General features: G+C 40.0%; 1 protein-coding gene across 2 annotated transcripts in view; it reads left to right on the top strand.

Moving 5' to 3' along the window:
- Nucleotides 1–13,920, top strand: part of C1H21orf58 (chromosome 1 C21orf58 homolog) — a 29,481-nt gene that overhangs the window by 345 nt on the left and 15,216 nt on the right. For both annotated transcript variants that reach the window (XM_072976816.2, XM_020789899.3), the window contains exons 2-3: nucleotides 9,502–9,559; nucleotides 13,197–13,270. In XM_072976816.2, the coding sequence (XP_072832917.1) occupies nucleotides 9,502–9,559; nucleotides 13,197–13,270 (132 nt within the window). The remainder of the gene's footprint in view (nucleotides 1–9,501; nucleotides 9,560–13,196; nucleotides 13,271–13,920) is intronic.

Below are 13,920 nucleotides of genomic sequence, written 5' to 3'. Positions count from 1 at the left end.
TAATAATAACGATGGGTTACACAAACATTAGAACAGAGATTTTATACTAATGTATGGGGGGGTTGCCCTACACTCACTTCACTTATTTTTTTGGAATAAAGAACCTCAGCAATGGAACTGACTAAGTCAGTTAATTATGTCCCAATTGGCTAGTTTTTAAGTTATTTATATCTAGTAATATGGCTATTTATATCTGGTAATACAGGCAGTCCACTTTTTATTAATATAATTCTCTATTAAAAAACCAGAACACATTTTTACATTTTAAATACAAAAGTGAGTATTTGACTAAGTGAACATACCAAACTTCCTAGTTATATTTAGACTTCTGCTTTACAATGTACCTTCTGTAGCTGTTGTTCTATCCTTCCTTTCTTCTTTCCTATCCTTCACTGTCAACACATTCTTTGTGTTTGAATAATGCTACAATCCAATTATTTCCAAGTCTACCTCAACCTTTCCTGATTCCTGACCTAGGACAATCCTCTAGCCCAGTGGTTCTTAACCTTTGTTACTCGGATGTTTTTGAACTGCAACTCCCAGAAACCCCAGCCAGCACAGTTGGTGGTGAAGGCTTCTGGGAGTTGCAGTCCAAAACTCCTGAGTAACCCAAGGTTAAGAACCAGTGCTCTAGCCATTTCTTATTAATCCTTTTCTAAACACTCCACAGAAAAATGACCTGCACCCTAGCTTATCCATTTCTATAACTTTCAAAAAAACTGGACCAAAATCCACTGGAGGATGTTATCTATTCATAGGAGGGCCTCTGGTATAAACATACTTTGGGTCAAAGCTTTACAGAGTATTCTAGATGAAGCTTTATTCCCAAAAGGGGTGGGAGGGGTTCAAACAAAGTTGTACCCCCTGGCAACCATCTGTGTTTTTCTACAGTGCTGCAAACTTCTTTTTATCCATAGATTTGTTCAGGAGGGAGTGCAAAACACCCACATGTCTTTTAATATTTGTTTACTTAGTTTTAAAAAGATAAATGCCCCTTCCTAACGAATACAAAGCAAAATGACAACAGAACATGGTTGATCTGCAGGGATTCACTCGCCCTCAGAGTGGCATGTCTTCAGAGTCATGACAACGATGGGAAGGGGCGGCGGCTCTTTCAGAACAAGAAAGAAGGTGTTCCCAGCTGTAGACTTGCCTGAGCACTGTAAGGTGAAGCAGACAGGGAGGTGCTGTAAGGTGAGGCAGCAGGTGGAGGTTCCTGCAAAAGAGAAAGGAGCGGAGGAGGAGGCTGTGGTGGGAGGGAAGGAGCTCATGCAACCAGACAGAGACCCCAGTCCCTGCCGGGGTTCCTACCTGTCTTTTCCAGGAGCCAGCTGAGAGTGTGTTTTGGCTGAGCCCCTTTGGAGTTAGCTTCCCAACATCCCACAATAGTATTTTCCCTGCCTGGGCAAACTAGAACCAGTTCCCTGTAGCGAATATGGTGTCAACTGGGAATTCGGAAAACTGGTTCAAATCCCTGCTTGGCCATGGAGATTTGCAGGGGGGGGGAGTTGTCACTGGCAAAACTGCTCCTTAAATGTCTCATATAGGTTGAAACCCCTAGTAGGGTCACAGTAAGTTGAAATTGGCATGACCGCACAACATAAACAGAAGGGCAATACTGCTACCAGCTAGACTGAACAGGAGAACCTGTGGGTCCTTTTCTGGCCAGAAGCAGTAGACCAGAAAAGGAGAAGGGCAGCCTGCTCAGGCTTGGCACCTTAGCCTAAAGGGGAATCTGCTCCTGTGGCAGTGTAGCCAGAGATGGAAAATGTAATTCTGCTAAAAAGACAGGGCAGAGAAATCAGTGGCTGGCCGGATCTTCCTACTCTCTTTAAGCCAGGAGGAAGAGAACTCTTACCCTGTGCACACAGTACTTAGCCTGTTCCAAACAGAAGCAATGAGGCTGTAAGAGGACATCTCAGAACTTTGTCTCTGTCTTGCTCACATCTCTAAAATGTTTCTGCAGGGATTGTGGCTTAAATAAATTTGGTGAAAGGAATGAAATAGTCCATCTTAGATGAAGGTTAAACATATTCAATTGTCCAGCAATAATAAATTCTGAGATATAAAATCCCTGGTCAGCTAGCAAAAATACAATAAGTGGTTCTTGATATGTATGTGCATAGGCCAAAAGGATATGCACTGATCAGTCACAACACTAAAACCATTGACAATGCTATTGCATTGATTATATCGTTACAATGGCATCTGTCAAAGGATTGGATATGTTAGGTAGCAAATGAACAGTCAATTCTTAAATTTAATGTGTTGGAAGCAGGAGATATGGGCAAGTGAAAAGATCTAAGTGACTTTAACAAGGGCCAAATAGCGAAGGCTAGACAACTGGGTCAAAGCATCTCCAAAACAGCAAGTCTTTTTAAAAAATCACTGAAAATGGTGAAAGGAAGGACAGCCAGTGAACCAGTGTCAGGGTCATGGGTGCCCAAGGCTCATTGATGCACGTGGGAAGTGAAGGCTAACTGGTCTGGTCTGATCACAAAGAAGAACTACTGTAGCTCAAATTGGTGAAAAACCTAATGCTGGCCACAACTGAAAGGTGTCAGCACATGCAGTGCATTATATTTTGCTGTGTTTGAGGCTGTGTAGCTGCAGACTGGTCAGAGTGACCATTATGACCCTTGTCCACAACTGAAAGTGCCTACAGTGGGGACATGATAATCAGAACTGGACTATGGAGCAATGGAAGAAGGTTGTTTGATCTGATGAATCATGTTTTCTTTTAAATCAAGTGGATTGCCGGGTGCATGTGTGCCTTTCACCTGTGGAAGAGATGGTAGCAGGATGCACTATGGAACAAAAGCAGGCCAGTAGAGGCAGTGTTATCATGTGGACAATGCTGTGCTGGGAAACCTTGGGTCCTGTTATTTATACGGATGTTACTTTGACACATACCACCTACCTAGAGATTGTTGCAGACCATGTTCACCCCTTCATAGCAGTTATGTTCACTGATGGCAGTAGTCTCTTTCAGCAGGATAATGCATCCTGCCACACTACAAAAATTGTTCAAGAATGGTTTGAGGAACATGACAGTTCAGGGTGTTGCCTTGGCCTCCAAGTTCCCCAGATCTCAATCTGATTGAGCATCTAAGGGATCTACAGGAACACCAAATCTGATCCATGGAGGTCCCACCTCACAACCTGCAAGACAAAGGATCTACTGCTAATTGTCATGGTGCCAGATACCACAGGACACGTTCAGAGGTCTTGTGGAGTCCATGCCTTGATGCATCAGAGCTGTTTTGGCAGCACAAGGAGGGACCAACATGGTAATAGGCAGGTGGTTTTTTAAATATTGTGGCTGATCTGTATTATTTGATGCCAAAAAGAAAGAAATGAGAAGGCAATCCTATTTTTCAGAAAAACATTCCAAAGCCAGGGTACTCCTGCAGATATTGTTCTCTCCTTTATAAACATATATAGTATATTAGTACTACTGACGGTACTATGAAGATCTTAATGAAGATGTGGTTAATGGTATTAGTAAGAGCCATCTGGATGCACATTCCATGTACCCCTCATTATGATACAATGTAAAACAGTGCTACCTCTTATTTCACAGTACAGTGGTGCCTCGGTTAGCGACGTTAATCTGTTCCAGGAAAAACGTCGCTAAGGTATTTCGTCGCTAAGGGAAATAAAAAAGCCCATAGAAATGCATTAAAACGTGTTTAATGCATTCCTATGGGCTTGAAAACTGACCTTATGCGAAGATCCTCCATTGCGGCGGCCATTTTGGGTGCCTCTAAAGTGAGGCAACACAGTGGGTGGCCATTTTGTTTACCCGGCGGCCATTTAGGAACCGATGATCAGCTGGCCGAAAACGGGGGCTTTGTGATTATCACTTCCGCGTGATCATCGCAAAGTGAAATTCCCTCATAGGAAACATCGGAAAGTGATTGCCTTTGCGGTCGCAAAGCGATTTCGTCGCTCAACGGAGCGATCGGTAAGCGAGGCACCACTGTATAATGACTACACAAATCTGGTTAGGTATAGCAATTCTGGGTAAAATTAGATGGCCTAATTATCCGTTACTTAATCAGGTTTGATAATGCTAAATAAAGTTTCTTTAAGGTGTGGTGTGCTATTTGGGGAAATCCTTGCATCAGTGTTCAAGGAATAAGTCACACTGCCTCACAAGTGACCCTCTTTAGCATGATTAAGATCTTTTCCTTCAAATGGAAAGATTTTTCAAGATCGTTAAGTGGCTGGCTGTTGGTTTGGTGAAGCTGCTTGCTGATCTTCAGAAATTGAAAGCTTCTTTTCAGCTTGTGTTAGCAACAGTTATAAGGATCTTTAAGTCGCTTCATCAAAAGTGGCTTCAGGCCATCTGCTTTGGTTCAGTCCCAATGATAACACACACCAGACCCAAACCAAAATGGAGTGATCCTACCTGCCTCAAAAAGCAGTAGCTCTGACAGGGACCCAAAAAGATGCAGAGTGGGCTGGTTTGCAGTGACACATATTTGGTGCGGTCACTGGAAAAGGTGCTAACCAGCCTTTCCCCAACCTGGACCAAATCACGGGGCAAATGCTCCTCTGATCACACCCTCTGTTGAAGATCAGCAGGTATCATAGAAGAGAGGTTGATCCCCAACAGCTTGTACATTCTCAACAACAGATTCATTCATTAGGAAATTTGAGGGTTTGAAATTATCACCATTATTGATTCTTAAACCTGAAATTCAAGAAATCATTCCCACCAGGATATATTTAATTACATGTGTATCCTGCCTGTCCACCAAACAGTATTCTAAGTGACTGACAGTAAAATACAAGGCAAAATAATCAAAAGCAGCCAAAACGTTAGCTGTATGGACTAATACAGAAAACCAAATTCAATATTAGGGTTATTAGCTCCAATTTTGCAGTGTTTTCTCTTTCTTACTTTGGCCGAACAAAGACAACAAATAGAACATCTGACATTAACAAAACAGTTTTTTAAAATACTGCTTAAGCAAGTTGCCACAGATACAATTGCCTAACAATGCTAATTAGGAGTTCTAATGAGAAAGCAATCAGCTAATGCATTTTTAAAAAAATCTTTCTGCTTGTGCATCACAAGAAACTGAAATCTTTGGGAAAGAATTAATGATATTGGAAGCATTAACTCTGTATTTTTCTATCAAATGTACTTCAGCATCTGACAGAAAGAAAAAAGTATTGGAGGCCTATCTCTGAATTATTTCAAATTTTGAGAGAAAGATATATGGTAAAACTCTTTTGTTCCAGATACAATAGACTCATATTCTTTCTTTTTAAATCTTTTTATTTTATAATAATCTACCAAAAAACCCCATTGAAAAACAGAATGAAACAACAGAATTTTAGCCATTGTCTATTAAAATTACATGAATTTTCAAAGCTACTCCTGTAGATGACCCAGTGCTATGGGTGATCAATATCTCAAAAAGTGTTAGTGGTTCCATATTTCTAACATACCACTGAAATGGATAATCTGATACAATTGTATCCAGTTATAGTTTATCTGCCATAACTGTTTGTTTAATTATTGACTTGTTTTGGGATTCGGGACTATATAACCCCTTATTTTCATACTGACTACAGTATTTGCATTTATAGTTGTCAAAAAGCAGAGGGTGGCAAAGCAAGGGCATTGGTGGTTATGGCTCCACAGATAAAAGCTTTGCCCTTTTTCCCCATATCTACCCTGATGTTTCTAAAAAAGAGATTATCCACATTAAACTTGTTTTGTCTCTTGTTTGACCAGAATATGAGGCTCCATATGGTATGTTCTTCATCAATTGGTGTTTCTAAACCAAACCGTAGTTGCTCTTTAAAATTTTTTATAACTGCTATAATTTGTTTTGACTGAGAAACCTCATAGTAAAGTTGTATATTTGATGTGCCCATAACACAACTCCATGTTGTGTTATGGGCAGTGATCATTGGGCTCCATGAAATTAAAAGACTCCTGCTTCTTGGGAGGAAAGCAATGACAAAACTAGATGGCATCTTAAAAAACAGACATCACCTTGCTGACAAAGGTCCACATAGTCAAAGCTATGGTTTTTCCAGTAGTGATGTATGGAAGTGAGAGCTGGACCATAAAGAAAACTGACTGCCAAGGAACTGATGCCTTTGCATTGTGGTGCTGGAAGAGACTCTTGAGAGTCCCCTGGACTGCAAAGAGAACATATCCATTTTGAAGGAAATCAACCCTGAGTGCTCACTGGAAGGACAGATCCTGAAGCTGAGGCTCCAATACTTTGGCCATCTGATTAGAAGACTCCCCGGAAAAGACCCTGATGTTGGGAAAGAGTGAAGGCAAGAGGAGAAGGGAACGACAGAGGACGAGATGATTGGACAGTGTCACCGAAGCTACCAAAATGAATTTGACCCAACTCCATGAGGCAGTGGAAGACAGGAAGGCCTGGCGTGCTCTGGTCCATGGGGTCAGGAAGACTCTGACACAACTTAATGACTAAACAACAACAACGCAACTCTTAAAGTATAGTATTTCCCCCCTAAGTCTTGGCTTGTTATTGCAGTGAATAAAAGCTATAATAATGCTTTGCCATTTCTTTATATAAGTTTTTAAAACTGAGACTGCTGACATCTAAATCATGTGAGATAATTTTGGTAGTTAAGATGTTTTAACTGCTACAATTTTCTCTAACCAAGTTAAGTTTGCCTTTTCCCACTTTCTGAGCTCTGAATTTATTTATTGAAATAAAGGTTTATAGTTAGTATTACAATTCATTTGGGAGTGGGGCCTGACTTTCCATATATTCTGTTATTTTTACTCATATAGCAGTGATTTATTGAATTCTAATTAATCTTATTTAGTCATATTAAAACACAATTGATTTAGTATGATTAATAGATTGTGCTGAAACCATGCCTAACTCTGAGATAAGGTCCAGTATCTTTGGAAGATCATTTTTGGGATCCTCCACTCAAATGGCTGAGTGATCGGCAAACATGTTTAGCAATATTTGGTTCTGATTTATTGTTGTCCTTCTAATAGATTCCATGTATCTAATGAGTTCTAATGAGAAAGTGAAGAAGATACTGCAATAAGTACCCTTTGTTTAGTCTCTTTTTAGTATCAGTAAGTAAGGATTCAAAACGATCAGTTCTGAGTACCTTATTGGCTAAGTATAAGGATTTTTTTAAAAAAAATATTCAGTTGAAAGATAGCCAATTTAAATATAAACCTCCATTCTAATTTATCAGATACTCCATGGATTTTTTTTGGTTTATGCATTTCTGATGGGTCTTGCAGGGTTTGTTTGCTTTTGGGGGGGTTGCATTTCTGATGGGTCTTGCAGGGTTTGTTTGCTTTCTGGGTTTTTCTCCCCCATTTCTGATGGGATTTGCAGGGTTTGTTTGGGTTTTTTTTTGGGGGGGGGTCCTCCAGCCGGAACAGATTAATCATGTTTCCAATGGGTCTTGCAGTGTTTTGGGGGGTTTTTTTGGGCGGGTTGTTTTGTTTTTTGTTTTTTTGTTGGGGGAGGTTTCCGGCCGGAACGAATTAATCGTGTTTCAGTGCATTCCTATGGGAAATGGTGCTTCGACTTACAACCATTTTGAGTGACAACCATCTTCTGGAACGGAGTAAGTTCATAAGTCGAGGCACCACTGTATGTAGAGGTATAACAATGTAGAGAGACGAAACTGACCATAGCAGTGTAGTATGCCAGTAGGTTGATCCTTGCATCGATGTGGAAGGACCTGCTGGTTTCGGGACATGAAACTACACTGCACCTCAAGCAGTCCTATTTAATCAATTACTCCTTTTAAAGGGAAACATAAACAGAATAAAAACAAGGAAACACACACACAAACTGAAAATATCCTCTCCTTGTCTCTGTGGGGCAAGGGGAGGAATATTTCAATTTAAAAAATTATATTCAAGTGGCAGAGCAGCCGGTGCAGGATTGGATTTAAAGAGCTTTTAAAAAAAAAAAAAAAAACCTTTGCATACTCTTCTGTTTCCCCCATGGGGGTTGGGATGGGAACAAGCTTTAAATTTATTGAAAAGTGATTTGAACCTGCAGTATGAGTTCCAGAAGCTGTTGCTTCCTGATTTTCCTAACGAAAATTTGTTTCAGTCCTGGCAACCATAGAAAACAGAAGCAAACCAAAATACACAAAGAGCAACAACAACAAAACCAGTAGCCCATAAAGGACCCATAAAGGTGAGCCCAGGTGAAGACAAGGTACAGGCTGGTTCATGATTGCCTGTACATCATGTGGTCACTGAAGAAGCGAAACAGTCTGTCCCCAGTGTCAATCAAAGTACAGTATGGGTCTGTCTGATTGCACGTTCAATTACTGTAATTCATTTCTTGGATTTGTGGGAGACATAAAATGGATTTCAGAAATTATGCAAACTTAACTATTGTCCAAACATCTGAAGTGGCTGAACAATAGTTTGGGCCATTGATATAATTTCTATTCTTAAGTCTTCACTTTTTTGCCTGTAATGGATTAATTGGGACATCCCAGTCCTGTCTCAGAAGTTGCTCAGCTACAATCACCATTGGATTGCTCTGTTTTTTGCCAACTTCTTTGTCTAGGTTGCTTTCTGGATTCTCTAGACCTTACTTCTCTAATGAAGTTTTAAAGTTGAAATACACATTCAGATGCTTTTCTTTCCATGCTTCAGTAGTCACTTTAGAGCATTATTTGTTCCATATGCCTTCCAACTCTCTCTTTTGGATTTAATTTTGCTCTGACATTGAAAAGAAAGCATGAGTTAAGCAATCATTTCAATTCATGGCTGGCCCCAGGATTCTACACTTGTGTTCTTGACAAGCTCACTTGTTTGTTAAAGCTGATACTGAAAGGCTTACACACTCTTGTTGAAAGAAGTGTTAGGAGGTAACTAGATGCACATAACATGGTTACATGTAACTAATTGTTTTAGGTAATGAGTAATGTAAAAGTAAATCACAAAAACAAAATTTAAAAATTAAAGAAGTCAATAAAATACTGGCACCTTAAAAACTAAGTGCTGTATTTCAATCAAACTTTGGGGGATATGTCCACTTCTTCCACTGTGTTTTTGTCTTTTTTTTTTTTAATTTTGGTTTTGCCTGACATGCTAGCACAGACTAACACGGCCACCTCTTTTAAAAGTAAATCACAAAATTACCTTTTAGATTGGTGGGTGACATCTAAGTTACTTTCAAACATTGCTTTTAAAGGAATTTTAAGGCACTTTAAAAAGATTTTGAAAAGGATTTTTAAAATGTCATGCTATTTTCTTATTAATTATGAGTGTTCTCTGGTTTTGTTTTTGTATTTTCCAAGCTAGAACATGGAACTGGCCACTAAAATGAATATAAAATATTTGCACTATTCTATAATATTAGAACAATGATAACAACAGACCTGCTGAGAAATAATGGATAACACAATGGGGTTAAATGGGTTATTCTGAGTTCTAGTTGAAAGTCAAAGCCAGTGTCCCCATTTGCCTATTAATTGCCATGCTTCTGTGATCCACAGAAACTAGAAAATGAATATGAAAATTCAGATGACTTCGAACCTTCCGTCTCTACAACAAGTAAGCAGTTAAAACTGCCTCATATTTGTTTTGGAATTAATAAGTAATGAATGACTATCAAAGAGTTAGGGATGCACTTGGATTCATCTCTGAGCCTGGATGCCCAGCTTTCGGCTGTGGTGAGGAGTGGCTTTACACAGTTAAAAACTAGTGCACCACATGTGCCCCTTGTTTGAAAGGTCTGATCTGACCATGGTGTCACATACCTTAGTTCCATCTTGGCTGGATTACTATAATGTGCTCTACATGAGACTGTCTTTGGAAAGTGTTTGGAAACCCCAGGAAGTACAAAATATTTCAGCCAGTTTGTTAACTGGGGATGGATATACTGGTAATTCCCCTGTTACAACAGCTCCACTGGCTGCCAGTCCATTTCTGGGCACAATTCAAAGTGCTGGTTTTAACCTATAAAGCCCTAAATGTCTTGGATCCAAGTTACCTCAAGGACTCCATTTATGAGCCTGCCTGGGTGTTAAGATAATCCAGTGGTCAGGGAACAGGGGTAAATTACCACAAATGGGGTAAAAATGAAAATCCTGGGGGTAATGAGGATGAGCAGAGCCCCAATATTGATGCTCTCATATCCAATATGAAGCAACATCATTTCTCCAAAACCTGAAGTTTTCAAGTCAGTTGAAGCTTTCAGAGTACAGTGGTGCCTCGCTTAACGAGCGCACCGTTTAATGAAGAATCCGTATAGCAATCCCTTTTTGGGGATCGCTATACGGATCTGCCCCAATCGCCGCACTCGCTTTGCGACGATTGGGGCGTCCGGCGGCCATTTTGGAGCCGCCGAATAGCTGATCGGCGGCTCCAAAATGGCCGCCAGATGACCCGAAATGGCCCCTATCAGTGTTTTCGCGCCCTCCCCTTGCTTACGGAGGTCGCGAAAACTCTGCGGGGGGGCATTTCGGGTCATCCGCGGCCATTAAAATGGCCCGAAATGCCCCCCCGCAGCGTTTTCGCGACCTCCGTAAGCAAGGGGAGGGCGCGAAAACACTGATAGGGGCCATTTCGGGTCATCCGGCGGCCATTTTGGAGCCGCCGATCAGCTGATCGGCGGCTCCAAAATGGCCGCCGGACGCGAAAACATCGCTGGAGGGGTAAGTTTGGACGCTTATTGGAACGCATTAAACTAAGTTTAATGCGTTCCAGTAGGCTTTCCTTACCCGCACAGCGATGTTTTCGTATAGCGAAGGTTAATCCGGAACGGATTAACCTCGCTATACGGGGCACCACTGTAATTTTGAATAGATTCAATAAGATTTTGAATTCAAATAATGTATGATTTACTTCCTTTCAAATCAAGTGGGTAATGTCGGCGTATATAAATTTGGGGGGGGGGGTAAAAGGTAAAAAAGTTCCCTGATCCCTGAGATAATCAAAGGAGGCTTTTCTCTTGGTCTCACCACTTTCACAGGTTCATTTGGTGGGGACAGAGGGGAAGACCTTCTATATTGGTGCTCCCATACTTGGAACTCCCTCCCAACTGGAGGCCAGGCTGGCCCTGTCTTTGCTGTCCTTCTACAAGCAGATGAAGACATTTCTCTTTAGGCATGCTGGTTGACCAAGGAGATTTTTAAAGGGATTATTTTATTTTGTTATTTTATTTGAATTTTTAATATTACTCTTATTTATGAGGTTTAATATGATATAATTTTAATGATGTTTTAATATTGTAACAATTTATTGTTTAGCTTTAAACTTTGTTTCTTTTAATATTGTAAACCATCTTCAATCCTTTAGGAGAAAGGTGGCATATAACTTTTAGAAATTGTTAGTACTATACCTAGGCGAAGATAAAGGTTCCCCTTGACATTTAGTCCAGTCCTGTCTGACTCTAGGTGCTCATCCCCGTTTCCAAGCCGTAGAGCCAGCGTTTGTCCGTAGAGAGTTTCTGTGGTCACATGGGCAGCGTAACTAGACACGGAATGCCGTTACCTTCCCACTGAGGTGGTACCTATTTATCTACCTGCATTTTGCATGCTTTCGAACCGCTAGGTTGGCGGGAGCTGGGACAAGCAACGGGAGCTCACTCCGTCGCGTGGATTCGATCTTACGACTGCTGGTCTTCTGACCTTGCAGCACAGAGGCTTCTGCGGTTTAACCCACAGCGCCACCATGTCCTATACCTGGAGTATATGAATTGATCTCTCTTTGCTGGAACACAACAATTGAGCTCTGGACAGATGCATTCTATGTTACTGAAAGTGTATGTTTTCATCCAACATATACTTTTTCTTTGGTTCAGATCTAGACCGTGTTTGCTGAAGAGGGATTGTTTCATTTAATTCTTTGATGCTTTAAGTTGAGGTTGGGTTCTATTACAGCTCTTGTAGCTATGCTATCTGATAATCACATATCTTTCCCCTGGTCAAGATTTTAGGGCAGAGCAAGTTTTCCACTTAAGTAGTTACTCTAAAGAAGTTGTTACAAAGGTTTTTTATCTCCTAAAGTTTTTGTGGGGAAAATTTCAGAGAAACAAGTAAGGCAGGCATTAATTTCATGTGTACAGTATCTTACCACTTAAATGGCTGTAGTGCAGCAGTGTGGGCACGTAATAAGAAAAGTATATATGGACTATCCTCCCACAGATTTCATGTGGTCTCTAACCATATTTGATTAAGCATTCCATTTGGCACTGTACAGCATATAAACAAATAGTTTACAAAATGATGATGATCATAATCATAGAAATGCAGGGCTGGAAGAGACTCTATGAATTATCAAATCAGCCCCTGTCAAGGAGACAAATGAGGAATCAAACTCCCAATCTCTAGCTCTACAGCCAGATGCCCAAGCCGCTGAGTGTTCCAGCAATTCTAGATTCCAGTTGGTATTCACATAAGGTTTGTGTAATTTGATATAGCTAATTGTGGCTAACTAACCAGGTGCTGGGGTATATCTTGCCTTGGCCACACACTTGATTGCACATGTGAGATGCACCTTAGTATCTCGACAGTTGGCTGCAGTTAGCTGTGGCAAGTTACGCAGATCTTACATAAACACCAGTAAGATTCCACTTGACATTTTATATTTGAAATACAAAGGTTAAATTACTATTCGACAGAAAAGTTCTTTTTAATGCTGGAAAATATATTTTACGAGGACCTGGCTTGGAACCAGAAACTGATGAGAGGACCTTACCCCACTTATTGCTGCACTCACAATTGTATCACAGTTGTCCCTTCAGTATTATATACGTTATTTTTAACATATTATTTAAATGCTCTGCATTATTTAAATGCTCTGCATTTAAATGCCTTATCTGTTCCCAAATAAATATATTTATAGTTAAATCCAATGATACATAATTTCAAATTTTAGTTTGTACTTACAGGTAATTTAACTCATGAGAGTTGTGACATTATACTTGAAAAATTATCACAGGTGCATACTTTGGTTGCTCCAATAGCCCAAACGTTTGGGAAGACTGTATACTTTCGCTCCTTGTAGGATGCACTGTTAGTCTTTTGCATCTCCTGTCTTCAAAAGTACAAAAAACTACAGTCCTTGTCCAGAAAATATATGAAAGGAAGTTTCTGAATAAAAGGTATAATCCTTTCCTACTTTTCATGTACTAAACATAGTAATAATCCAAAAGAGGTATAATCTCCAGCTTCTTTTATTTTAATAGGGAATCGCGGTGGACATGATTATACTTTACAGAGTGCACTGAGACGACAAAAAGATCTCCTGCAGCAGCTCAGGGTAGGTCGCCCAAACATTTTTTTCAACAAATCTCAATAAGTTAGGCCAGGCGTAAACATATACATACTTTTCTAAGAATGAGCATTCTTAAGCATATTGGAAATTATTTCTGAGTAGACATTTATAGGGTTGCAATGTCAAATATTTGAACAGTAGGTTTGTGTCAGAATTTTTGAAGCAATGTGAATTTATGTTAGACCTAACTAAACAAATATCTAAATACACAGTACTGCCCACCAGGACTATTTGGGAATAACAATCTATACCATTTACCCTTGTGGAGCCCCATCTCCCTTCCAGAATTATACTGACTCTTGCTTTGTCCCTTCCCCTTATTAATGCAAAATTTATGAATTCTTCTTGCATGTCTGTAAATTCAACTGTGTCTTTACTTTTTCTTAACTTTTATATTACATGTAATCTTATTATTGATAGCTGTGTCCCAAACTTCTCTATACCAGTCACCTGACTAGAAATTACAAGCTGTTTTTTGGTTCCTAGCAGTAATCAATCTCACCGCTATTAACAATAATAATACGCATGATTTGTAAATTCCCTACATTTACCATCTTTTTTTACCCAGTTCTTTGTACGTTGCTGTAGCTGAATAATATTATATTTCAATGTTGTCTCATTCTTTCCTTTCTGCC

The sequence above is a fragment of the Pogona vitticeps genome, chromosome 1 (assembly GCF_051106095.1).
Source record: "Pogona vitticeps strain Pit_001003342236 chromosome 1, PviZW2.1, whole genome shotgun sequence".
Lineage (NCBI taxonomy): Eukaryota > Metazoa > Chordata > Lepidosauria > Squamata > Agamidae > Pogona > Pogona vitticeps.
Note: the sequence above shows the minus strand (reverse complement) of the source record. Positions and strands in the feature narration are given on the sequence as shown.